The sequence below is a fragment of the Bradysia coprophila genome, chromosome X (assembly GCF_014529535.1).
Source record: "Bradysia coprophila strain Holo2 chromosome X, BU_Bcop_v1, whole genome shotgun sequence".
NCBI lineage: Eukaryota > Metazoa > Arthropoda > Insecta > Diptera > Sciaridae > Bradysia > Bradysia coprophila.
This window is the reverse complement of record NC_050737.1, coordinates 1,342,365-1,367,972: the sequence shown is the minus strand read 5'-3', so window position 1 is coordinate 1,367,972 and position 25,608 is coordinate 1,342,365. Positions and strand designations below refer to the sequence as shown.

The 25,608-nt window shown below is 38.5% G+C and overlaps 6 protein-coding genes across 9 annotated transcripts; 3 read left to right on the top strand and 3 right to left on the bottom strand.

Moving 5' to 3' along the window:
- Positions 1-246: 246 nt before the first annotated feature.
- On the bottom strand, positions 247-2,099 carry LOC119082308 (secreted protein CSS1-like). 2 transcript variants are annotated; one of them, XM_037191809.1, is made up of 2 exons: positions 1,820-2,099; positions 247-1,744 (listed from the first exon to the last, which is right to left on the bottom strand). In XM_037191809.1, the coding sequence occupies exon 2, from the start codon at positions 1,690-1,692 to the stop codon at positions 256-258; it is 1,437 nt and encodes a 478-aa protein (XP_037047704.1). In that variant the 5' UTR covers positions 1,693-1,744; positions 1,820-2,099; the 3' UTR covers positions 247-255. The 2 variants fall into 2 exon arrangements, with proteins under 2 accessions (XP_037047704.1, XP_037047710.1); XM_037191815.1 differs by having other exon boundaries at positions 247-1,746; positions 1,823-1,888.
- A 2,401-nt stretch (positions 2,100-4,500) lies between these two features.
- On the top strand, positions 4,501-6,614 carry LOC119082027 (trichohyalin-like). The gene is made up of 2 exons (XM_037191352.1): positions 4,501-4,643; positions 4,711-6,614. The coding sequence occupies exons 1-2, from the start codon at positions 4,629-4,631 to the stop codon at positions 6,568-6,570; spliced, it is 1,875 nt and encodes a 624-aa protein (XP_037047247.1). The 5' UTR covers positions 4,501-4,628; the 3' UTR covers positions 6,571-6,614.
- A 2,283-nt stretch (positions 6,615-8,897) lies between these two features.
- LOC119081699 (structural maintenance of chromosomes protein 1A) lies at positions 8,898-13,839 on the bottom strand. 2 transcript variants are annotated; one of them, XM_037190806.1, is made up of 16 exons: positions 13,608-13,838; positions 13,267-13,487; positions 12,875-13,192; positions 12,601-12,813; positions 11,835-12,515; positions 11,641-11,769; positions 11,492-11,574; positions 11,267-11,432; positions 10,884-11,204; positions 10,555-10,810; positions 10,306-10,487; positions 10,115-10,237; positions 9,952-10,049; positions 9,743-9,887; positions 9,140-9,676; positions 8,898-9,066 (listed from the first exon to the last, which is right to left on the bottom strand). In XM_037190806.1, exons 1-16 carry the CDS (start codon positions 13,717-13,719, stop codon positions 8,998-9,000), a joined length of 3,654 nt encoding a protein of 1,217 aa, XP_037046701.1. In that variant the 5' UTR covers positions 13,720-13,838; the 3' UTR covers positions 8,898-8,997. The 2 variants fall into 2 exon arrangements, 1 of the variants encoding a protein (XP_037046701.1); XR_005088520.1 differs by having other exon boundaries at positions 8,937-9,066; positions 9,965-10,049; positions 13,608-13,839.
- A 1,210-nt stretch (positions 13,840-15,049) lies between these two features.
- On the top strand, positions 15,050-17,318 carry LOC119082060. 2 transcript variants are annotated; one of them, XM_037191407.1, is made up of 2 exons: positions 15,050-15,278; positions 15,538-17,318. In XM_037191407.1, the coding sequence occupies exon 2, from the start codon at positions 15,575-15,577 to the stop codon at positions 17,249-17,251; it is 1,677 nt and encodes a 558-aa protein (XP_037047302.1). In that variant the 5' UTR covers positions 15,050-15,278; positions 15,538-15,574; the 3' UTR covers positions 17,252-17,318. The 2 variants fall into 2 exon arrangements, with proteins under 2 accessions (XP_037047302.1, XP_037047293.1); XM_037191398.1 differs by having other exon boundaries at positions 15,522-17,318.
- A 3,039-nt stretch (positions 17,319-20,357) lies between these two features.
- LOC119082880 (mitochondrial intermembrane space import and assembly protein 40-B) lies at positions 20,358-21,688 on the bottom strand. The gene is made up of 4 exons (XM_037192541.1): positions 21,529-21,688; positions 21,039-21,424; positions 20,842-20,978; positions 20,358-20,682 (listed from the first exon to the last, which is right to left on the bottom strand). The coding sequence occupies exons 2-4, from the start codon at positions 21,117-21,119 to the stop codon at positions 20,445-20,447; spliced, it is 456 nt and encodes a 151-aa protein (XP_037048436.1). The 5' UTR covers positions 21,120-21,424; positions 21,529-21,688; the 3' UTR covers positions 20,358-20,444.
- Positions 21,689-23,666: 1,978 nt separating this feature from the next.
- Positions 23,667-25,593, top strand: LOC119082396 (NAD-dependent protein deacetylase Sirt2). The gene is made up of 5 exons (XM_037191929.1): positions 23,667-23,815; positions 24,173-24,423; positions 24,481-24,577; positions 24,641-25,003; positions 25,071-25,593. Exons 1-5 carry the CDS (start codon positions 23,809-23,811, stop codon positions 25,481-25,483), a joined length of 1,131 nt encoding a protein of 376 aa, XP_037047824.1. The 5' UTR covers positions 23,667-23,808; the 3' UTR covers positions 25,484-25,593.
- The last annotated feature ends 15 nt before the right edge of the window (positions 25,594-25,608 follow it).

Sequence of the window (25,608 nt, the reverse complement as noted above, 5' to 3'; positions counted from 1 at the left end):
TACAAAAATAAACAAAAAAATATTAAAGAAAACACACAAAAATCTTCACCGATCTATATCTTCTCACCATCAAGGCGAACCTAAAGAGAATATCAAAACTAGAGCGATACGCACTTATAACTCCTCATCAATCAAAAATAAAAGCCGAACATAGGACGAACATGAGAAAAATAAAAACATTGAAAGAAATTACAAAAATTGACTCTACCGGTTCCACCTTACTCACTGCTCTCACACTCTATCCCGGGTAGACATCTAGTACTTTAATTGAGTTTTCGCTGGTTTCGCTCCTGTTACCTTGGTTCTTTTTCTGGACGCAGCTATTACTCTTACACCGGGACTTTTCATTAATTTTTCTTCCGGTTGATCCCCCTTCACTCGTGGCTGTAACGGTTGACGGAATTTCGCACTGCAATTCCGGTACGAACATATCACCGTATCGTCACGACCGACTTTGGAATAAGCATTCGGAAAAGCGCTCACTTTCGTACACTTCGGACACGCCACCAATTGATACTTCTTCGAGCAAGCGGGATCGGAACACGTGACCACAACGCCTTCTTTGCCCACAACGGTTTTGATGTTTTTCAATTCACAGCAATGAGGGCACTCACTGACTATGTAGGTTTTCTTCTTGCACATTTTGTTCACGCAAGTGACCGTAACTACTTGATTTGCTTCGTCGGGAACTTTACTGAAATTGTGACCATCTTTGCAATGTGGGCACTTGGTGGTCATCAGTTCAAAACCGCATTTCGGATTGTCGCACGGAAAGACGACCTCTTCGCTGAATCGCTTGAAGCAACCACAAACGGTGTACGCGTGGACGCAGTGTGGACATCTGTACGGCTTAAACTTTACGTTACAGCATCTTGATTCACATGTCATGGTTTTTCCTTGGTTGTATTGAGGGTTTATCCAATCCTGCATATGGTAACAATGCGGGCATTCAACTTGGACCCAATCCAATTCACAATTTTTTGGTAGTCTGAATGTTTTAGTAGTCAAACTAGGACACCGGCGACTGATTCCATCCAAGCGGCTGCCAACGGCCTCAACATGCAACAACATACCATAAGGAATAATCGAAGCCCGTTGTTTCGTTCTCCATTCCATTTCGGTGTTTTTGATGAACGAACAAATTTTCTTAGTGCCTGACCCGACCGTTTCGGGTTGAACGACAAATGAATCGGGTTTCTGTTTGCATTGAAGAACTACCGTTATGTTGTAACAGCTTTTAGTACTGGGCGAAATGAACTCGTAACGACTCGCATACACTGGCAAACTTGCATATTTTACCGTTGGTGTCGTGAAAAAAGAAACTTCTCCTGGAATATGGCCGTCTCGGATTTTAATTTGCTTGCCATCCATTGTTTCTTCTCCTGGTAACAAAAGCATCCGATGTTCGATTATCGATTTGGCGGAATGAATGCTCGTTCCGTGGAAACAATTCGTCCAATCTTTCCAAACATTCAAATGATCTGCATAGGCCTCATCAATTTTCACTCCGAATCGGGTATAATCTCGAGGAACGACGTAAACTCTACCACCCACATCGTAAGTGTCCCGATATTCAGACGGATAGCACTTTTTGCAATAGCACTTATCAAAACGGGGATCACAGAGTTTCATCGGCCAGTCGTGCTTGACGAGAAATTCTCTGGCAATTTTAAAATTTTTACATTCAGCCATTTTGTCGTTCACCTAACCAGTCTCACAATTCGAACGAAATTATTGCGAAACTCTGTAATGAAGGAATGATATTTCGTGTTCGTAAGAGGATTCGTGTGATTTTGCGTACTGAATCTATCAGTTTTACCTGATAAAATCGGCAGTCAGTTACTTTCCACACAAAAATTTCCACATAGAATACGTAAATTTTAAAACAGCTGTTTGATCAGCTCAAGACAATGATGAGAAATGAAACTAGTTGCTCATCAAATTAGCAGCAGTTCATTGTCTTTACGCGCCAAATTAAGTGGATGAACACGAATGGAATGAATACATTCCGAAAACGTTGAAGAATTGGTTCCATAAAAATATGCTGCTATGCGATGATTCAAAAATGGTACTTAAGAGTTGTACAGTTATTAAGGATTTCGCAGTTAACGTTCAGAATGTTGAGTATTATCAAGAGTCAATTTGAAAACATTTAGTCAATTCTTCCAAGAGAATAGTTATTTGTTTAATAAGAGGAGAAAATAGGACATTCCAACACTTTTACGAGAAAAATCCGACGGAAATTTTGCAAGTAGTTTGGAACAAAAAGTTTCGAAAGTCACAGCACTATTTTATTTCGTTACCTTCCGTGGTGATACTAACTACTATGAAGTAGGGCTAATGTTACAATATTAGTCAGTTATGTTTGTTTATATACTCTCATAGAAAACGTCGATGGGTACTTACCTCAAAATATTCCCTAATAATTTCTGGAGGTCGCACAGATAAAAATATGGACCTAGATCTTAATCTTTTCGGGATTAACAGTACGCGATCGAATCTTTTTTAGAATTAAAATTTAATCCCTTCAGTGATTACTTGAACTTATCTCCAAATGATTGATCCTTAGAGGAATTCCTACTTTTACTAAAAGAATTTCTCTATATATCTATACTGTCTTTGTATTATCTACATTGATTTAATGATGATCTATTGAAACTGGTAACAAACCGACTAAAAATATTTCTTCTTTGCCTGGCACCGCAAGGGAGAATAAAGCATCGGTAGTACCATTGAAACATTTCAAGATCAAATTAATGTCCGTTTCAATCAAATTTTCTCACATAACCATTCGTAAATCGTGTTCGAAACAATTTAACACAAAAGTGTGATTTCAAGACAATCATATTACAGACGCAAAATTCTTAGCAACAGCATCATCGTTCAATCAACAATGTTATTGTTTAGTCCTATTTTTAATCCCTGAAGGAATTAAATTTTTTCAATTTTTTGCGAAGATTAAAATTCTAATCCCGAAAAAATTACTATTTGAACCTTCGGACCTAAAAATTGTAATCCCATATTTTTATCTGTGAGGTGACCCCTCGGAAAAAGTGTCCTCTTTTTCCTTATTTTTTTTTAACATGTCCTATTTTCAATTTTTGCAATCTGAAAACCCTACCATTAGCACTTGAATAGTGGAAATAAAGAATACATTGTAATTATCTAACTGTCGTGAATGTTCTTGAGACCAAGGTTCTGATAGACAGGTAAAGACACTTCTGAGTTGATCACGAAGGCGGGGACACACAAATTTTGACAAATATATACTTTTTATAGAACAGATTATTTGAAATGTCAACTTAATTTTTTTTTTTCTAGTAACTACATTTTAAACAATATGTAATGAATGTGTTTAACAAAATGTATCAAAATGTGTGTGTCACCCGCCTTCGTGGGTGTCTTAACCTGTACTTTGCTTGAAACGTATCAAAATTTTTCAAAAAATCGAGAATTTCAATAATATTACTTCCCTAAAATATGATACAAAGGCTTTGTATTTTTCCCTAATGTGCCCGAAATGTAGGCGGCGTTTCCACATTGTATAGCGATTGAAATTCGTTGCAAAAGATAGTCCTTTGATTTCAATGAAAGTGTAAAGCAGGTATGGTCGATCGTTCGCCCGGAGGACATAAAAATTTGATTTACGCACTCAAACGCACTCATTTACATATTATTTTGACATAATTTATGAATGCGTTTAAGGTGAATTTGCTGATCGGCCATACCTGTTCTGTACTTTCATTGCTTTGATTTAACTTCATATCACCAGTTGCCTTTTTCATTAATGATTCCAATTTTTCTACAAATTTCCAAGGCTGTATACTTTGGGGAGGTCACGCAGATACAGATACGCGGGTTACACACCACAGTTGATGATAAAATGGCCGATTTCATACAAAAATTCACCTACTCTGATGATTCTCGTCGTCTTGATGATGTGGTGAATTTTTTTACATGTAAAAACATCAGAAGTGGTGTGTTCCCGGGTATCTAATAAAATGGCGGTCTGCGTGACCTCCCCAAAGTATACAGCCTTGCAAATTTCTTCGTCTGACACACACAAAATTTGACATTTTTATATATTTTCGTAGAAGATGAATTCTAAAATTTCACAATTTCATAGAATGTGGATTCTGTTTTGTGTGTTAGCGCGTATCTAATAAAATGGCGGTGTGCGTGACCTCCCCAACAGTCTATAGCCTTGTGCAACCTAAAGTCTCGAACGCAAGCGGATGGAATAAATAATTTTGCTTTAATTTCATATAATGATTATGTTTATGCCTCCCCACTTTGTCAGAAATTGAGCGTGCTTTCTTTGATGACTCGTTAATATACGATGCAATGTGTCTCTAACAGTTACATCCCACAACAATGACCTACCATAACTCCATGGTAGGTTTATTTAAATATTGTTTACATTCTTTGAATTTGCGCCCCCGAGTTGGTTGATAGAAAGTGAACGATGACACCTGTCAACAAATTGAAATATCCCTCCTCAAATCAGCTGTTTTCTCACAAAGAAATTTCAGCAACCGTGTGTGCCGCTATTTGTGAAATGTCATAACATTTTTGTTGATTTCGTCAATCACTGCAATATTTTTTTTTTAATTTTAAATTAATTCGACATGGACTCATCGACGGTACGTTAAAATAGGAAATCAACGGAATCGGTATTCCCTTTAACATGGAATTTTATATTTTGAACAGGAAATCGCAACAAACAATAATAATCCAACGAAAGGTCGAAAAGCGAAGCGCAAACGAAAATCAACTATGATAAAGGAAACGGCTAAGCAGCGTCGAGAACGGTTGGCCAAAATGCAAGAATATCATACGAAGCGACGGCAAAATGAAACTCCAGAGCAACGGGAACAGCGTCTGGAGCGATGTAGAGAATATATGCGTCAACGAAAAGAAATTGAAACGGAGGAAGATCGTGAGGATAGGCGAAAGTATATGAAAAAGTACTTAGAGCGGAAAATAAAGAATGAATCTGCAGAGGAGCGTGAAAAGCGCGTGGGTAAACAACGGAAGTACGTAAAACGTAACCAAGAGGACAGTGAAGACAAATACAAAGAGTACCGTAAAGATTATTATCGCAAAATTGTCGAAAATGAGACGCCCGAGGAACGAGAAAAGCGATTGGAAAAGTATCGACAATACAATCGATCTCGAAAGGAGAAATATCCCGAAACTGAGGAGCAACGACAAAAGCGATTGGAGAAACAGCGAGAATATAATCAGAAATACAAAGAACGGCATTTACAAGAATCCAATTCGAGTGAACCAAAAACACGCAAGCGACGCCGTTTAAATTCCAGCAATGAACCGAAAACACCAAAAATTGAAACCGAAGAACAGCGTCAACTGCGGCTGAAGAATTTCCGTGAATACTTGAAAAAACGTCGTGAAAACGAAACGGAAGAGCAGCGTCAACAGCGTTTATCGAAGATAAAAGAATACAATCAGAAGAGAATGCAGAGCGAAACCCCTGAACAGCGAGAGAAACGGTTGATTCGAATACGGGAGTACCAAAAACGTCGTTCAGAATCCCTTGAAACCTTGGAGCAACGCCGGGAACGGCTCAACAAAATTAAGGAGTACAATAGAACTCGTCGACTGAACGAATCACCGGAACAACGTCAACAGCGGCTGCACAAATTACAGGAATACTTTCGAAAAAAGCGTCAAACCGATCCGAAGCCACGTGGACGTCCCAGAAAGCATTACAGCGTCGAGATAATGCGAGAATATCATCGTCAAGTGGCCAAACTTAAACGAGATTCAGAAACCGAAGAGGAACGTAACGCTAGACTGAAGCAAATCAAAGAGTACAATCGAATGAGGCAAAAAAAGGAAAATTTGGAGCAACGCGAGAAGCGTTTGAGCGAAATGCAAGAGTATTTCCAGAAGAAACGTCAAACCGAAACGGAAGAAGCACGTCAACAGCGACTACAACGCAGCAGAGAGTATAACACTTTGTATCTTCAAAGGAAGAAGGAGGAGCGCGAGAACAGATTGCGTAAGTCGAAAGAGTATTATCAGAAACGGAAGGAAGAGAAACGCCTGCAAAATGTCAATGGAACTGCCAAACAACAAGGTAACAGTGAGCCCACTGATACTACTGCCACACCATCCAATCAACGCCATTCTTACGGAACCCGTGCCAGTTTGAGAAGCTCAAAAAAAGTTGAGCCACCATCGCCCGAAAAGTTGGAGCCAAAGAAAGAAAGAAAACCTCGAATCTCGAGCGTGGCCGTGGCGAAATCCGAAACAATCGTTACCGAAACCGAACCAAACACTGCTACTGTACCAAAATGTCCATCCACCATTAATTTCATTCCACAAGTTACATTAAGTCGGGGATCAAACGTCGCCTTTTCACATTTACTGTTCAATGTGCTGAAGCATTCTCAGCAATCAAATTATCAAATTATATCACCCAAAAGAAAAGCATATCCGGTAACCAGTAACTGCTCTATTGTGGATCGTTTATTGAGTTGCCGAAGTGATACCAGCCAGAGCTGTATATTGTCTCATGTTATTCGTCGTAAGTATTGTAACTAAATATTTTTTTTTTTAAATAAATATAAAAATTTACGTAATGTGAACGTGTCTTTTATGTCTGGCTGTGTCTATACAATCCGCAGGCAAACATCTAACAAAAAAACATTACTAGAACCGAATCATTTCTTTCTTTCTTTCTTTCTTTTTCATTCGGTTCTTAGTTCTAAATTTAGAGTTCGGCAATAAAGAAGCAGAAATAGGAGCAGCAGCTAATCAAGAGTAAAAATATAACAACGTACCACTTTTTGTAGCAGCCTACCGAATATTTTATCATTAAACATTCAATTTTAGTTTTCAAATTATCTAGAAAATACCCGGGAAACTAGGGAAATATTCAAAATCAAGGAAGATCATCAAAAAATTCTCAGAGAACTCAAAAAAAAAATCCTTGGAACTTTGTAAATAATATTGTATTTCGTACCTATGGCTAAAAGTTTTTTTTTAGCGTGTGAGAGGTTTCCAGACAGAGCCGAAGGCGAGGCGACCACTTTTCGGGTCCTAGTTATAAAAAATACTATTTTTCTACCTCTTTACAACCTTTTTACACTTTCATTCCTGGACCCAATACCACATAGGGGCTAAGATGGGCTTAGGATCATGAAGTGAATTTTGACCAACAGTTCATTCTTCATTCATTGTTTCAGCGTCGGTTCTTATAAAGCTCCAACAAAAATTCTCTTTTCGCTTTCGCAGCATTCTAAATTCACGCAAAAAGCAACAGAGAACAACAACCAAATTTTAGGTGCAAGAAAAGTCAGATAGCCTGAGTCTCGTCTTTCCCTAGAGTACCTAAAGACACCGTTTCGTCCTGATAGTTTCAATAACTTCGAAGTTCATCTTAAATACATTGAAGAACTAATAAATCAGGGACAACAATGTGTGGTAGTTCTTGAAACTATATTCGTGGAATAACTGCAAACCGAAAAGATCAAACGACAATAATACTATTGGTAGGACCAGTAAACATGACTGTCAACCATCCTTAACTTTATTCAAAATCGAATACTTTGGTACCAATTGGTAAAGTATAGTGAGGATTCTTTTGAAATCGGACGCATTTTCTAGTGGATTTTTTGATATGTGCCTAATTAGGTGTATTGGTCCCCAGAAGCTAAAACCGCTTTCAAAAAAATTCGTCTAAGCTTGTGTGGCCAAAAACCGAAAACATGCACTTTTCTTATGGAAATTTCTCGTAGGCCACGAAACGTACGAGGTCGTGTGGGGGTGTCATTAGAAAGGTAATTGCATGTATTTTCGGGGCAGATTGGGTCTTTTTGCGTTTAAAATTCACACTGAGTTATGAGCAGTTGAAAGTATGGATAAAAAATGGATAATTTCTGTCAACTTCTAACGGTTCCCGTGCATCCGAAAAGCAACATAAATACAAAAAAACTGTCTATCATTCTTGAATATATTTTTCAGCAGTAACATTCCAACATTCGAGATAATTCTAAGAAAGGAGATATTTTCAGAGCCTAACTTCAGACGATACTTTGACTCGTGTAACCTACCAGATACATCAGACGATATTTTAAACAAACGAAGTAATAGATTTAAAAGTTGTAGCTGCAGAAAATTTTACTGGATAATGAGCGATATAATGCAGTAAAAGTATAGTAAAATCTGACGGTCGCAATTGAAGTACTTCGATTCATTCCATATGCGTTACTATTACCACACGATATCGATATTTATAGTAAGAGTATCAATTTTATTGAAATTATCGTATCTTATAATTTCGACAGCTCGGAAAGATTGCTCATTAAAGTTAATCTGAATTAACCATGTATTGCAATTACGCCGATATAATACCAAGTAAATAACATCAGCCCACCATCCTTAACCATGTGTGCAGAACAAATCCTACCTCTGAATGAATAGATTGGTCGCGGTTCAATGTGGTTACAGCATGATAAACAATCACCGAAACTGTAAGCATATAGACGGCAACGAAAGTCTGTAATATCCCGATTCTGTCAATTTTCTTACAGTCTGAAGAAACACTGAAAGAAATATGACTTTTTTACCCAAAGTGCAATTGAACAAAGACTATTTTCACGACCTGTTTTCGGATCACTTTTCTAAAAGCCACGTCGCCCCATCAAGAGTATTACGACAAAAAATAAATTTCACTGATTTTCCATGATGAAGTGGTATATTGCTTGAGCCAAATTTCTCGAGTATCAGAACCCGCATGAATCTCCAATTGCTCGAGGCTTTTGTAATTGAGGCGTACTACCTAGGTGACAAATGGTGACTAATGGAGCGCTATGGATAGGGTGTACTGTACAGGTTTTGAAAATATTTGTAAAGAAGTAACCCGCTTGTCTATAAAACCATTTTCCATTTATTTTGTCTCTTCATTGGAAAGGAAACACAAACGAAAACATTGTTAAATGAACTGACGATTGATGAATCGAATTGATTTTATTCATGAGTGTCACTGAAAACCGTCAAATCGTAGTGGAAGACACCGGATATTAAGCAATCTCCAGGCTGAAATGGAAGCGTAGACGAGAGAAGAAAATTATTTCCAACTTAAAGAAAGTCAAACCAGATTGCAACTTACATGAGGTGATATTCCAATTAATGAATCGGCATGGCCGTAGAACTCTTCCTTCAAGGAAATGACAATCGTCTGCAGATTGGTCGTCTTTTCAACGATGTACGATGCCACTTTTCCGATATTTGTGTTATCCAGAGCCGCATCGATTTCATCCAGCACGAAAAACGGAGCTGGTTGAAAACTGTGTATGGCAAACAATAATGCGAGCGCAGCAATTGTCTTTTCACCACCACTTAAATTGCTCATCGGCTGGAAGCGTTTGCCCGGTGCCACACAATTGTAATTGATGCCTTCCAAGTACGGTTCTTCGGGATTGTCGGGACACAGATAGGCTTGTGCAGCTTCGTTACGAGCGAGCGATTTGTAAATGCCATCAATTGCGTCGGAGATGTGATCGTAGCACGCTTTGAATTTGGTGAAACGCATATTCTTCACCTTTTCGAATGCAAGCTTAGCTTTCTTGGCCTTGCGACGGGCATTCTCGAATTCTTCGTTTGTGGCGGCAATTTTCTCGGAAACTGTTTCCAGTTTTTGCATCGCCTGTAGAATAATAAGAATATTTAGGAACGTAATGGCAGCTCGTGTCTCGTGACAGAAATGTTTTACCTTCATGTTCGGTGCCTGAATACGCTCCAGGGTTTCCTGTTTTGATTGAAGTTCTTTGTTCAAATTGTCGTGCATTTTCTTTACCGAATCGTTGGTTCGAAGATCTTTCAGTTGGCGTGAAAGTGACGAAAAATCGATTTGAATGCTGAAAATCAATAGGGTTTCAATCGTGGTCCTCCTTCGTATGTTCGTCGGGAAAATTAACTTACTTGTCTCTTGCACTCTCCGATGTGCCCGTTTCATTGGGATTATCACTTTCGAACTCATCAATGTTACCATTAATCATCGGTATTTTTATGTCGTCCATCTACGGAACCACAGACAATAATATTTCAGCAATCATTTCAACGTCGCAACAATCATGTGACTCACCTTGCTCTGGATCAACAGATTGTGTTTTTCATTTTTCTTCGTCTCGATCTTAGTGTCGATGGTGGAAATGACGTAATTAATGTTGTGCAGTTCCTTCGCCAATGCTGCCACATCACGTCGAGCCTGTAATGAATATTACTTGGATTTAGTAAATCACAATTTCATTGTGCTCTACTATCGCACTGCTTTACCTTAGCGGTTTCTTCTTCCATTTGGTCGACAACTTTCTTCTTTTCATTTTTCTCCTGCTTCAGTTGCTCAATTTTCTGTTTATCCGTTTCGATTTCAGCTTTATGCTTAGCTTCAGCTTGCTTGCAGCGCTGTAGGAAGTCCTCTTCGTCCTGTACGGACCTCTCCCATCGCTGTACATTCACTGAATTTGAAGAAAATAGTTTGCATGTCAATCAGACCCAACTAAATCGAAGATCTAGCACACCAACCTTGGGTATCTTTTGTCTTCTCAAAATCCAGCCGTGTAGCGATACGATCGATTTGCTGATCAAAATCGGCTCTAATCTTCGCTCGTTCCTGCTGCAAAACCAATTCACGCTCTTCGTATTGTCGTATGTTTGCCACACCGATTCGGGCACAGAAGTCGGCGTAAACATGATCCTCGACATTGTTCATTTTCTGCTTGATTTCCTGGATCTTTTGATTTCGCTGAACCATTTTCCGTTCGATACGACCAATTAGCGGCTGACGAGATATAAAAAAAGTTGTTTGATTAACATTGTTCCCGAAAACGAATCATCCGCAATGCAACACTTACCCCAACAGCATTTAGTTCCTCTTCCAATTCGGCTAGTTTATTATCGTATTGTTGGATAGATTTCTTCGAAGCGTCCAGATCCTTTTGACTGTACTTCAAGCGGTTCTCCAAACCCTTGATCTGACTTTCGACAGTCGATAGTTCACTGCCTTTGCGAGACTTTTTGATCAGATCTTTGAGCTCTTCGCTGTACTTTTCCTTCTGCAACTTCAACTGAGCCATATGCTTTTCGTCCCAACGTTTCGCTTTACGCGTCAAATCGTGACTACCACCGGATATAATACCAGATTTCTGATAGGAAGTGCCGTCCAATGCTAAAGCCTAGATTACAGGAATTACAGAAATGGAACTCAGACCAAAAACATGCCCGAAAGGGGACTCACATCGTAACGACTACGATCGATTTCGTAAGCCACTTTCATTGCATCCTCTGGTGTTTCGCAAACCAACGCATTGTTCGTTGCGAAGAGAACCGCCTTTTCGATTTCGGGTGGATCGAATTTCAGAACATCGTAGACCAATTTGACTTGTTTCGGTTCCCGAATGTCTCTGCAAAGGAAATACCCATAAAGATCTGGTCCAACATCTAAGCACACGGAAAATGTTACCTTAGCCGCTGTTTTAATGGCTTTGCTTGCAAATAATCCAAGGGCAAGAAAGTTTCCACTTCCAACATTTGTTCCTTCAAGATCTGTAATTCCGAAATTGAAGGAAGTTTGTTCTGCTATTTGAACTGTTACGAACTCTCAGTACTTACTTGAATGCATCTGCGAGCGGTCTTTTCCGTATCCACAATGATTGCCTCCATATATTTACCCAGAACCTTTGTTACTGCGACGTTGTACCGTTTATGAGTCGGCTGACACATGTTAATCATTCGGTCGTACTGGATAAAAGAACAATTTTGGAATTAATATTACAGAACCTCAAGAGACTGATAGTTGCACCTACCACGCCAGGTACTTCACGCTTGAACAGCTCTACAACCTCTTGTTTCTTCTTCCGTCGAGCATCTTCATGTTTGTCGCCTTTCGCATCACCGAGCTGATCACGTACGTTATCCAATTCTTTATGAATTTCAGCGATCCGTTCTTTTGACGATCCAACGTCATTCTTCAGCTCATCTTTGATACGATTCTGGTCTTGTAGAGCCTGTTTACTCGACTGGATGTGATCGAGTAATTTCTCCATTCGCTTGCAAACTTCCTCCTTTTCCAATCGATTTTTCTCCAACTGCCCCTCAATTTGTTCCTTCTTATTGATTTCATTGTCCAGCAAATCCTGATCGGATTTTTGTTCCCGGTTAATCGACTCTTGCTCGCTGACATATTTGGCAGCTGTGGCCTCGGCTTCCTGCTTGAGACGGTCGTATTCTTCAACATGACCCTGCTCCAAATGCACATTGCTGCCACGTTTCTGCGATTCACTTTCGATTTGTGCTTCGAATTTTTGTTTGGCCGTTTCGATGCTTTTGATCTCATCTTGAAGCTTCTTAATGTCCGATTGATGGGCCTCATCGGCTTTGCGTGATTGTTCCAAACTCTTTTGAGCCGAATTCAATTTCTTCTGCGAATGAGAGACTTTCTCTTTTGCTTTGATGAACAGTGGATGCTTTTTACTCATTTCGGTGTCCTGCAGAGCAGAGTGGCGAGATGTTAATTTGAACGGAAAATTTACGATGGATCGTTAATTTGCGACCAAAGTACAGTTTACTTACCACTTCTCGGATATCCTGCTCCAACTTGGCTAACTCTCTGCTGATTTTTCCCGTGTCCTTTTTCTTTTCTTTTAATACTTCGTCAGCCTCGGCCTTTTTCTGCTCAACGGATTGTACTTCGTCTTGTTTCGCTTGCATTTCGTCTCGCAGTCTTTGGATTTCCTTGTCGAAATGATACAGCCGAAACAGTTGAAATTCAACTTGCTTATCCGCCTAAAGAACCGAAAAATTTGATCAGAAGGAATTCAAACCACAACAAATATGCCAATCCTACAAATTCATCCTTCAATCGGGCATAACGATCGGCTTCTTGTTTCTCTGCTTTAGCTTCTTTACGTTCGGCAGCAACACCCTTCTTCTTCTGGTATGTAAATTGTGTTTCCTCCTCGGCCTGAATCATCTCTTGTTTCAGTCGATTGTATTCCTCCTTTAGCAATCCCGATCCACTAATCTCTTCGAACAGTGCGGTACGTTCTTTGGCATTTTTCATAGCAATACTTTCGACGGCTCCTTGGAATACCAGGAAATTTTTCGCCTTTACATTAATACCCAGACTTTCCAGCTGCTCTAAATACGTAGTGCTTGGCACTCCCTGCAACATAGGGCAAAACAACATTTTGGTTAAGCAATCGTTAAGCAAGCAGTAATGAGTCAGTTAGTGGTCACCTTTCCATTGATTTTGTAGTCAGCCGATGAATTAATGACGGAACGTTGGAATTCAATCTGGGTGCCATCGTCCAAATCGAATTTTGCTGTTACGGAACATCGATTAGATACGGGACGACCGATAGCTGCACCGTGGATCAGTTCACCCAAACGTTTGACACGCAAACTGTTGGTTTTCTCGCCCATCACAAAACTGATGGCATCCATGAAATTTGATTTGCCTGCATTAGACGCAAGGGAAGGGAGAAATAATTGAAAAGTCAGTCTACTAAAAGGGAAACTTTTACGATCAGTAATCCCTTTAACCTTAGGAATTTAAAAATTAAGGAAAGAAAACAAACCTGATCCATTTGGTCCGATGATTGCTGTGAATTTCGTTAATGGACCGATTACAATGTGACCCTTGTAGGATTTGAAGTTCTCCACTTCGATAAACTTCAGAAAGGCAACCATTTTCGAGTTTTCACTTAAGTTACATTACAATTTACTCACAGATCGGACAAAATTGTTAAAATGTTCACAAAATTGTTTTGTACACATAAACGAAGTTTTTAGAAATGGCTGCCGTGCGACTGTCATTTTTTTTTTGTGTTGATACAGTGCGGGAGCTCAGCACATTTTTTTTTCTTGATTTTGGAAATGATTGCGTGATAGCCCAGTAATAAAACAGTTTCTATGTTTTTGTTTATAGAAACCTCGGTTGGCCTGTAGAGCCTCCACAATTTTTTCTAGTACTTCTTTCTTTGCGCTCTATTTTCAAGTGATATAACTTCACTTTGGTAAAATATCAATGAAATGTCATAGCTGTGAAGTTGGTTGACAAAAAAAATAGACCTCTGACATTAGTAATTTTTTGATGAAATGTATTAAGGTAAATTATCTGGGTCCGTGCTATCAAAAAATGATCTTGGTTCGCTTATGGGAATTTACATGCAAAAATTTTGATAGCACGAACTTTGATTCGATGTATCTAGTTTCGTGCTGACATTTGTATGGTAGCACGAAATAAGATTCATACAAAAGCACGAACCGCGATCAGCATAGCACGAAGCTGCATCATCAATAAAATATAAGTTGCTCTTAATTATTAAATCTTGTTCATGAAATTATTGATTTAATCGTTAATTAATTAAACAAACTTCAAGTTGACACTAAGTCTAAGCCAATTCCATCAACACTTTTCACGTTATCAATGCTCAAACTCAAAATTTTGTGAAGTAGCACGAACTACGATAAATTACGGTATAGAAACGTAATAGTATGATACAAAAATCTATTACGCTTGTGCTTTAGTTTCCGAACAGCATTTTCCTATACAATTAAGTAATTCTTACAGGTCAACGAAAATTTGTAATGACAAATTCCTTTAGCGAATCCTGAGAATCCAGTTTCATTTTGATATATCGCATACCTGTAGTCAAATGACCACTCGGTTAAAGGATCGAATTGATTAAAATGGTAACATTATCAGACATGACGAACGCTCCAACCATTTCAAAGTCATCTCGATCATATCCGGATCACATCTGGATCTGAAAATCCTTCAGAAACATTTTTTTCTTCACTGAGTTAAACTGTCAGGTTTGATTTCTCACAATGAGTTTGAGGACTTTTGTTATTGTGTCCTAATCTGACTGTTTTGTTGGGAAATGTAAGATGCAGAAGAAGGAGTTCTGTCGTTGATCGGCACCCAAAAATTATCTGGGCACTTAGACATGTTTAAAAATTTAAGGCGTCACCATGCCATCTCAACTATGGAACACATTTTCTGAAAGATCTTCATATTGATATTCTATGGACGAAATTTTCGATATAAAAATATGGCTTGTCTCCCTCTCTACGTTAACCGCGCGCTTTTTCACCGTATGAGAGCGAACTCTGTCAAAATTATTTATTATTTGTTTTCTGTTCGTCAATAATTTTACTCGACTTTGGGCTACAAAAATAATTTAATTTGTGTTTTCTAATGTAAGATCAACATTATCTTGTAACATCGTCTAAATTTGACCAATGTGAGTGCGCAATCCGGAATTTGAACTGTAAAAACATTTACAAATCGGTTCAGAACTGGAACATAAAAGATTTTCCATTTGCAATCTATCTTTCCGTAAATCTGTCGGCCGGAACGCTAGTAAGCCGACAAGACGTTAAACTTCTTGCATGCAAAGGAATTACATTTCTGATTTTAGGATGAAATCTTTTTAAAATTCTGTCCGATTACATTAAAATTGTGAAGTCCTTCCTTCCAATCGAAAACGTTTTCTTTTCCAGATATTTTCTCCGTCAATTGTCCCAGTATTTCAAAACAATGGCATCCGAAGCGTCATTAAAAAAACTCTGGGAGAGCAAAACCTTGTCGAGAGCGAAATTACCCGACCTGAAACAATATCTCAAATCCGTTGGTCTGCCCATGAACGGTGACGCTGCCAAGCGAGTCAGTATGTACATGGACGTAAAATTCATGGATCTCTTCGTCATGCAAGATGGTCAGAAGACCACCCCGTTCGAACTGAAGCAACCTGAGTTACGGAAAATTGTGGCACAGCTCGGAATGGACCCGACAGGCGATAAAGACGAACTGCATTCCAGTTTGATTGAACATTTGAAAGCAAAAGGTAAGACTAACGCTTCTGGTGATGCCGCTGGCAGTAGTTCGGGAAGTAATTCGAACGAACCACAAGGAATCATCGTTGCCAAGCAAATATTGGAAATGCAATCCGACTATCAATCCATTTTGTCTGCATCCGGAATAAATATTACAACCGACTCTTCAGTGGCAACGATGAGAAAAGCATACCTCAAGCTTTCGCTGCTTATACATCCTGATAAATTGCAAAGCATCTTCCCGGATGCAACAAAGGCTTTTCAATGTTTGGTCAATGCGTATGAAAGACTCTCTCAACCTGAACTCTTTCTGGAAGAGGAGGAAGAAGACAAAAAGAAAAAAGTGATGCGATCAAATGACGACTGCCATCGTACACAAGTATTCTGTCCTCGTTGTAAAGCTGAGTGGGGATTACCGGACAGCGGAGTGGAACCGTACGATTACAATTTCATGATGATGGGACTAAAAACCTATAATTGTGCTCTCTGTCTCTTCGACTACGGATGTATGACCGCTATCCACAAGTGCCCTTTCTGTCGAAAAGAATTCGAATATCATCCCGACGACTACCATCGCAAAATCAAATGCTCGAATGGCAAATGCAACAAGCCATTTGGATTCTTCATATTTCACATTTCCGATCGTAGAGAGCGTGAATATCGTCAAGAGATACGGGTGAAACGGGAGAAAATCCTTAAAGAAAAGGAACAACTTGCTGAACGCGAGAGACGAGCACAGTCTCGACAATCAAAAACTGATCCGAAGGGCAAAGAGAAGCTGTTCGTAATGAATTTGTTGGACAAATGCCCACGGTGCGGTGAGGAATTGGAAGAAGACGGTTTAAACATACGATTCGATCATCTGAAAGGTTGCAAGGATAAGGCGAAAATAGCCGCTTACGAAAAGCGACTCAAGGAAGAGGAAGAAGTTGCTGATGCGAAAAAGAAACTGCAAGAGAAGGAAGAGGAAGTACAAAACGTTCAGTCGTGGGAATACTTGGGCGGAAAGACCACCGAAATGTGGCTTCTAACTGAGAAACAGCTTCAAAAAATGTGCGAATCCTATAAATTGGATAGCACCGGCAGTAAGGACGAGCTCATAGCTAGAATCGCACGGCATCGTAATTCGCTGGACTCCAAACGAATGCTGACGCAAGGTGAGAGTGGCGACGATGGCCCGGCAAAGAAGAGAATGAAAATAACGCTACAGGATCTTCCGTCGAATTTGGAGAGTATGAGTGTCGCTCAGCTCAAATGCGTTTGTGCATCGTTCGGTATTTCACCTCACAAAACCAAATCAGCCATCATCGGGCAGCTGGAAAAGATGGTGCATGGAAATGAAGAATTTTTGCAGATCACCGACGGAAAGAAGAAGAAATAGTAGAGACGGGAAATGAAACCTCTGGCATTTAAGGTTTTTGAAATAAATTTGTTCGATTAACAGAAAATCGATTTTTTACTCTACCACCAAAGAACGACGGAAATTACTTTATACGAATAGTACGAATATAATGAGAGTAGGAACGATAAATCTTTGGTAGCTGGGTGTACTCCCTTAAGTAGCTAAACAATTTCGGAAATGAAACAGGAAAAAGAGGCGAAAGAAAAACAAACTCACCATTTAAGTCACGAAGAAGAGAGTGGTGCTCCAAACGTTTTCTTTTAATTTTATTTCGTAAACTAATAACATTTTACTAAATTTTGTATACAAGAGACCTGTGCTATTTTCCACTTCCAATTATTAAGGAATCGTTTGGCCGAAATTTCTTTTGAACTTTTTTGCTCCGTCGAATTTTGCCTATTACGTTCTTAATTTTACGAATTTATTATCGTATGAGGTACCATTAGAAGCGTCTAATGAAACTCTACAACAATATAGGAATATAAAAGGACAAAAGACCCATCTTCAGTGTGAAATCAATGAAAGAAATTTGAAGCTTCACAATTTTCCCTTAAATTGTTGCTGCTACTCGTAGATCGAGCGTTGCAATCTGAATTGATAGGGGCGATAGCTGATCGTATTCTGCATTAAATAAGCGAAACTTGTAGTGGATCAAAATCCCATCTTCAGTGTGAAATCAATGAAAGAAGTTTGAAGCAAAAATGGGAATTTGACACTGAGGATGGGTTTTTCGCAGAAGAGGACCGAATGTTGAGAAACGAAATCAATGTCCTGTTCGAAATCAATGTGGATCAATGAGAAATTATCATAATGAGGAGGTCAGGTCTGGCTCAGATATTCTTCACATTCAGAAAATGCAGATCAAGCAGATCTTTAAAAATCTCGGTCCGATCACCTATTAGTGTTTAACCAAAATTAGAGTCGGACAATCAGTCTGTTTGGGATATAGTCCCGCATCAAAAATTTCTTTTCACTAGAAGATAATCTTAAAGTATGCTTTATGGCTCTTCCACGTAAGAAAAAAAAATAGTATTCTTCATCCCGAAACGATAAATACATAGATCTCCCGCCAAAGTTAACTTCTCCATCTCCACTCGCTATTCACCACGGTGTCAAAGTGAATGAGTGTGTGTCGTGTGTGACGATCTGTCATGTTTGTTACCGGCCTGGGCCATTCATTTGTTGGTTTATATGGTTTATATATCGATCATTATTTTTTAATAAAATGCGATTTGTGCATGAGGTGAAAAAACTTATTTGTTTCCTACTAAAGTCAAGGTAAGACTTTTTGTTTTATTCGGAATTTTTAATGACATAACTCACATAACTACTGTCCCAAGAATGATACGAAATTCGGAAGCTGATGAAACGTTCGAAGATATTGAATCCTGTAAATATATTGCACTCAATTCTAAACTAAAATGTATAATGGTTTGCGCCAGAGCTAACGTAATCTACGCCGATATTGAATCCCAACAAAAATCTCTTCGAGAAAAGTGTGACGCAGTCTTTGTAGTACAACTTCTAAAATGAATGATATCGCTAGAGTTGACGCTTTCAGCTTCGTTACTCAAAAATTAAATTTTACACCCAATTTTAGTTCAAACAAGCTGGCTTCGTTTTTCTCATCATCTGCCAAATAAGTTTTACCAAAAAAAAATTTGACTGGAAACAACCAAAATTGTACCAAAAAAATCTGCGTCGCATGTGGCAGATAAATTTTCTTGCTGGTCTGTTCCTGAACATTTGCCACTTTGCGACGCAGATTTTTTTGGTAAAATTTTGGTTGTTTCCAGTCAAATTTTTTTTGGTAAAAATTATTTGGCAGATGATGAGAAAAACTAAGCCAGCTTGTTTGAACTAAAATTGGGTGTAAAATTTAATTTTTGAGTAACGAAGCTGAAAGCGTCAACTCTAGCGATATCATTCATTTTAGAAGTTGTACTACAAAGACTGCGTCACACTTTTCTCGAAGAGATTTTTGTTGGGATATCAGTCGTTTCAGAAGTTTTAGAACACTGCTTTTTATAACAGTTTATAACAGAAAATCGAAAGTTTGACGAAAATCGAAAATTTGACGAAAATCGTCCACCATTCAAGAAATATCTCCAAAACCCCAATTGAACCACCCATTTCCAACTTTCGACATTTTTCACATATGCCCCTCTGTTCCGATTTTTTAATTATTTTTTTGTTCGAATCGTGTTACGAATACCTTTCATTTGATAGGTCGCACGCCTCTGTAGGTTTCAATACAGCTAAGCTACAGCCGAAAACGCGCTCCCGACCCTCGAAAACCACACTCAGAAACCACTTCGAGGCCAATAAAACAAAATTCTGGTTTTTCCTGGGGTAATGGCGTATCACATATTCATTTTTATGCCCACCCTGAGACTCCAGAAAAATTTCATGGAGATTGGCTGACTGGTTTCCGAGATCGACCGTCGATAGATAGATAGATAGATAGAGATAGAAACATACAGAGTAAGTTGAAAGATTTTGATTGTTTGAGAAAAGTCAATTTGGTGTATTTTGTATGAAAAGTGACCAATTTCAAAACGATGTATCTCCGGCAATTTTAAACCTATATAGTCGAGTGATAGCTCGTTTTGCTCGTATTTGAAGCGAGAATATGATAGAATATGTTTTATGGTGATATAAACCAAAGGGTAGAAACTGAAATGTTCGGCTATATATAGTTGCCGCGTCTCAAAAAAATTTCTCCGTCCTTTTTTTGGAAGTTAGACTCTGGACATGATCGAATTACCGTTCTCAAGGAATACCAGTTCTGACACCACAGGTATTTTTGTTAAGTTTTTTTTTTGAAAATCAAAGATTTTTTTGATTTTTTATTCTGTATTGGTAGCAACTTCTGTCCAGTTGTATTGATTGTATGGAGGATCTGTGCAATGCAGCGGGCGATTTAACAAAATTACGCGAGGTGGAAGTAAAGCATCGCATGATATTAAATAAGCTGTAATTACATATTTCGCCGAAAACATTTTCATTTGAAAGGATGCCAACCACAGAATTTAACATTCGTTTGCACAAAGAAGAGAGTGGTGCTCCAAACGTTCTATTTTTATTTTATTTCGTAAATTAATAACATTTCACTAAATTTTGTGTTTTAACAAGAGACCTGTCCCATTTTCCACTTACAATTATTAAGGAATCATTTGGCCGAAATTTCTTTTGAACTTTGTTGCGTTTTTTGCTCAATCTCTTTGGGTTCATCGATTTGATCCACCGAATCTATATTATTGTCGGTTGGACTGCTTACGTTAAGCACTTCATCCAAATCGTCGTTTTCATCGTCACCAGATTTATTGTACACGGTCGGATATTTGGAAAAGCATTCCTGCATCGTTTTGAATGCGTCGAAGCAATCCGATCCCTTGGGACTCTCTTGACTGAAAAAAGAAACCAAATTGAAATTACTGGATTCGGTTCTATGAAGTATTTCTGAATGAGCCGACGTTAGTCTGGGCTCGAAACGATCCCAGCGTTTAGCTGCAGACAGTCATGCGCTAAATTGAGAGCAACTAAATTCTCTCGAAACTGAACTTTACCTGTAATGAAAACATGAGAACGCATCCCGAAATTCTACTCCACAAGGTCCTGTTGCCATTCCGCCGAGGCACGGACAATTCCAATTGATATCACCAGATTCCAATATGAGTCCAGGCGCCGGTTCTGTAGGTGCTAGCTGAAATGAAATGTTCTCAATGCAAAACATGAAAAATGTCCAATGTTAATGATCCATTACCTGCACAGTGCTCGGTGTGGAGTGGTCTTCCTTCGTAGCGAATATGACTTTATCTTTGCCAAAGTCTTTGCACAGTGACATTTTTGATCGATCGATTTGACTATGACCACGACGAATCCAATAATGATAACAGTACCGGCGATGCGGTATTAACTTTGATACAGCAGGGGATTTCTTGGAATGATGAAATCAAAGTGAGAGCAGCACGGAGCTTAACGTAATAAGCACTGGGCACACGTATTATTGCACGCTGATTGTTTTGATCAAATTTCAATATGTCAACTGTTGTATGGCCACCGATTTCACCGAAAACCGTTTGCAATGATTGATCAATTTTTCCTTTAAAGTAAGTGGGTAAAAGCAGCTCTGGTCGACTATCTGTGTCACTGTTGAAAGTATGATTTTTTTTGTTTTAATGGTTAAATGTTTGGCCATAACCTCCAAATGATTCGGTGGCAATTTGTAGCGGTAATTTTAAATATGTACTTACAGTGATACGTCTAGGTAATAGTATCCAGTCATATTACAGGAAACTCACACGAAGAGATGACATTTTTGTGTTATTTCCATTCAATTCGACTGCAACTGAGCACATTATGCAATTTTATTTATAAGATTTTACTTCTTACACTTTCACGAAGAAGGTTCTAGGCCTTTTTGCTCATATGATTGATATAAAATTCACTAGATGCACCAAACCGTCTGAACCATGGAGCCGTGAATAGAAAAATAATTTCGAAATCACCAATCTCATAAATCTGTGTCGCATCTGATTTTGTTTCCTTAAAATTTGCGTACTGATAAATAGGGTCCATTTGTTAGAGTCTTGTAAATGTGATATTAAAAAGTCTTTGTCTTTTGATCGGTTGATATTTCCTTTTTAACGAATGTTACAGGATTTGAAAGAATCTACGTTATACCTACGCACTCCAAGAACAGGTAAAAGATCAGAATTTAAATAAGAGGCCTCCATGACGCAGTAGTCAAAAATTATTATATAAATTCAGTGGAGCAATCAATTCCCAATTTTTTTCTTTGCATTTTTGTAATTAAACGCTCGTAAAACATCTGAAAAAGAAAAAAAATGGGAATTTATTGAATTTTTTGGAATTAATTCCCAAATATTAGGGAAGGTTCTTTTGCTTGTGCTTTCAGTGCTTTGGTTACAAACTTCTCAATTGAATAAAAAAAAAAAAAATCAAAAACGCTGAAATAAATGTTTACCCTTCTTACTGTTAACAGTTATTGGGCCTAAGAGGTAAATACGGTAAATCGGTTCTCCCGATTTCACACAAACAAAAAAACCGACGACACACACAGTAGGTGAATTTTTTACATGTAAATACCAAGGTAAATATAGTGAGGAGGTAATGCCATATATAACCGAATCAGATGTGTGGTGGCACGAAAATTCGGTACAAACGCCATCTCATACCTTCGTTGAAAGCAAAAAATGAAATAGAAAGTCGGGCCATCTGTTGTGAGATAGTGAAAATATTTTTGCAAGTAAATCATAGTCAACCATTTAAAAAAAAAGATGTCAGTGGCATCGACCTTATGTGCTAGGCCGCGCGTCTGAATGTCATCACCTCCTCACTATATTTACCTTGGAAAATACAAAGTATATAAACAGTGAAGGTAATATATGCAAATATGCAAATAGTGTTTATCTGCCTAGAGCAATAATTTCCCACTTATCCCTCTAGAGCATTTTTGTTTATCTCGGTATATATGTTTTCGGCAGATAAAAAAGTGTATGTACCTCTTACCAAAATTGTTATCTTGACTTGTGACCATTACAGTTCTTGCCTTCTGCTCAAAACAAACGAAGCATTGAAAACGTGTTTTGGTCCTAGTTTTCATTGACAGATGCAGCAGTCGCGATTTTGAATAGAAAAAGTTCTAACTTCATGTGGCAATTTCGAAAATTTCGTCATGAAAAAAAGGACCAAAACACGTTTTCAATGCCTCGTTTGTTTTGAGCATTTTCCGCTCGACCAGAAATGCCCACACGTCTCGATAACAATTTTAGCAAGAAATGCATAATCTTATATTACTTGTTTTCGATGTATGAGTTAGCACGTAGGGGATATTGCTCGAGCAGGCACTTTAGGCACGCCGGAAAGTGCTAAGGAGGTCGAGGAATACCTCCAAATAATTTCTAAAAATTAAAAGTAACATTTTTGATTTTTAGAAATTTTTTGAAGGTATTCCTCGGCTCCCTTAGCACTTTTCGGTGTGCCTAAAGTTGACAAGTCACAATAACCGGCAACGTGTTAAAACACAAGACACAAACAATCGCGAACGGTAGCTCTTATCACAAAAGCCTCTAAATTTCTCACTTGTCAATTCGGTGTTCATGCTAGGAACAGTGCTGTGGTTGAAGTGACCGCTCACTTCATCAATGAAAGTACCCATATGGTCTGTCCATACAAACCGGAGCAAATAGCGATTTCAAATTTAAAAAAAAAAAACAAGGAAAATCATTGAAAGGTGAGTTTGTTTATATGAAATCGCTATTTCCTCCGCTCCACACAAATTTTAACATCAGACTATACGAGTAAACTTCGTCAACTTTCAATGCACTTCACGCCAGAAGAATCGAAAGGCATTGAAATAAGATGGCTCAGTTGGCTCTGGAAGTAAATAATAGTGAAAAACGTCAACACACACCAGACGCACTTCAAAACACTCGCACTAAAATAAAAATAAGTTTTTCCAATTTTTAAGTGATCAAGCGGGACAATCTCTTGTTCAATTCAACAAAAATATGAGTAGTACGTGGTATATTTATCAATATTCGTCGTATTAGTAATAGCACCCCCGATCTGTGAATCCATTCTTTTTTCATTTGTTATCAAATTAGTCAACCAAGTATGATTAATTATGTTTACGGTAGTATTTACTGTCAATTAGAGTCAACCCGTTTATCAGACACAAAGACTTAAATCAAGTCCGGCTCCTAAATGAAAACTCTTATTAAGTCATTGTCAGTAAAATATCTGAGGTCAACGACATGCTGTCTAGGCAACATTCTGTACGTCACACTCAAAGTTGTTTCTCAATTCATATACTCTGAGCCGGACACATCACCATTACTGCACGAGCATACTAACAGACATATTTATTTTCAGGTGATGACTCCGGGAACGCATCAAAAGATTCTAAGAATGAAGACACTGACGCATTGAAGCCTGAAACAACGGTAGAGGAAACGTCAGACCAATCGAAATCCGAAGCAGTACAGGAATCGAATGTAGAATCTAATGAAGAGTCAACGTCAGCAATGGATCCAGTCGAAAGAATCAGATTGCTGCTAGAACAAAAATTAGGATTGAGTGTCAGTTCCGTCAGTTCGGAAACAGTCGACCATGGATCTCGGCGGGTAACTCTTTTGATCAAATTGAAAACATTTCCTGATTGTAATTCAAATAACTTACAGATCCTGGAAACCGTTGACTTTAAAGGATTGATAAAGCACTGGAAAAGTGGAGGTTTTAAAAAGATAATCACGATGGTTGGTGCTGGAATATCTACATGTGAGTTCTAAGTCTTGGCAAATCGAATACTTTAAAACATCAAAATTCCTTCTATTAACACAGCCGCTGGTATACCCGACTTTCGGTCTAAAGGCACCGGACTCTATCACAATTTAAAGAAGTACAATCTTCCATACCCCACGGCTATATTTGAAGTAGACTATTTTCGGAAACAGCCCAAACCGTTTTTCTCGCTGGCCAAAGAACTGTATCCCGGAAAGTTTAATCCCACTCCCTGTCACTATTTCGTAAAACTCTTGAATGAGAAAGGACTGCTACTACGACATTACACCCAGAATATTGATACTCTTGAGCGCATAGCAGGAGTACCTGGCGATAAACTGGTTGAGGCCCATGGAACATTTCATACGAATCATTGCATCAACAAAAGGTGCAGAGAAGAGTATTCGATGGAATGGATGAAAGGTAAGAAGATGCATTGTTTGGGACAACTTGTCAGACTCAGTTTATTTTAATTCTGTTGTTCAATTAGAGAAAATTTTCGAAGACATCATACCCAAATGTGAGAAATGTACTTCGCTTGTCAAACCGGACATAGTGTTTTTCGGCGAAAATCTACCCGACAGATTCTACACTCTGCCGCCAAAGGATTTCAAAGAATGTGATTTACTCATTGTCATGGGAACATCATTAGAAGTGCAGCCATTCGCTTCATTAGTACATCAGGTCAACGACAATTGTGTCCGACTGTTGATCAATCGAGAAGCGGTTGGCAAAGCATCATTTCCATTTTCAGACGATGGGTTCCAATTCGATTCGCCTGCGAATAGGCGAGATGTTGCCTGGTTGGGTGACTGTGACGATGGAGTCAAAGCGTTGATTGCTGAATTAGACTTGACTGATGATTTTGATAAATTGATGAAAGAGGTGAAGGACAAGAAGTGAAAATTTGTTCCAAAATGTTTGTCCACTTGATGCACTATCGTTTTGCGCTAAAACACCCGGGGCACTGTTTTTTTTTAAATTTTTGCTAACAGAATAAATTATTGTCTTGTTGAATAGTTTCGGGT

What these genes read in the sequence shown, in the direction of transcription:
- LOC119082308 (XM_037191809.1), bottom strand. Translation starts at nt 1,692, where the DNA reads ATGGCTGAATGTAAAAATTTTAAAATTGCCAGAGAATTTCTCGTCAAG.
- LOC119082060 (XM_037191407.1), top strand. Translation starts at nt 15,575, where the DNA reads ATGGCATCCGAAGCGTCATTAAAAAAACTCTGGGAGAGCAAAACCTTG.
- LOC119082396 (XM_037191929.1), top strand. An exon ending in TCGACCATGGATCTCGGCGG is followed by an intron (nt 24,424 to 24,480) that starts GTAACTCTTTTG and finishes AATAACTTACAG; the next exon opens with ATCCTGGAAACCGTTGACTT. An exon ending in TGGTGCTGGAATATCTACAT is followed by an intron (nt 24,578 to 24,640) that starts GTGAGTTCTAAG and finishes CTATTAACACAG; the next exon opens with CCGCTGGTATACCCGACTTT.
- LOC119081699 (XM_037190806.1), bottom strand. Translation starts at nt 13,719, where the DNA reads ATGGTTGCCTTTCTGAAGTTTATCGAAGTGGAGAACTTCAAATCCTAC. An exon ending in TCGATCGTAGTCGTTACGAT is followed by an intron (nt 11,205 to 11,266) that starts GTGAGTCCCCTT and finishes CCTGTAATCTAG; the next exon opens with GCTTTAGCATTGGACGGCAC. An exon ending in TTCAGGCACCGAACATGAAG is followed by an intron (nt 9,677 to 9,742) that starts GTAAAACATTTC and finishes ATTATTCTACAG; the next exon opens with GCGATGCAAAAACTGGAAAC.
- LOC119082880 (XM_037192541.1), bottom strand. Translation starts at nt 21,119, where the DNA reads ATGTCACTGTGCAAAGACTTTGGCAAAGATAAAGTCATATTCGCTACG. An exon ending in CCACACCGAGCACTGTGCAG is followed by an intron (nt 20,979 to 21,038) that starts GTAATGGATCAT and finishes ATTTCATTTCAG; the next exon opens with CTAGCACCTACAGAACCGGC. An exon ending in TTCTCATGTTTTCATTACAG is followed by an intron (nt 20,683 to 20,841) that starts GTAAAGTTCAGT and finishes TTCTTTTTTCAG; the next exon opens with TCAAGAGAGTCCCAAGGGAT.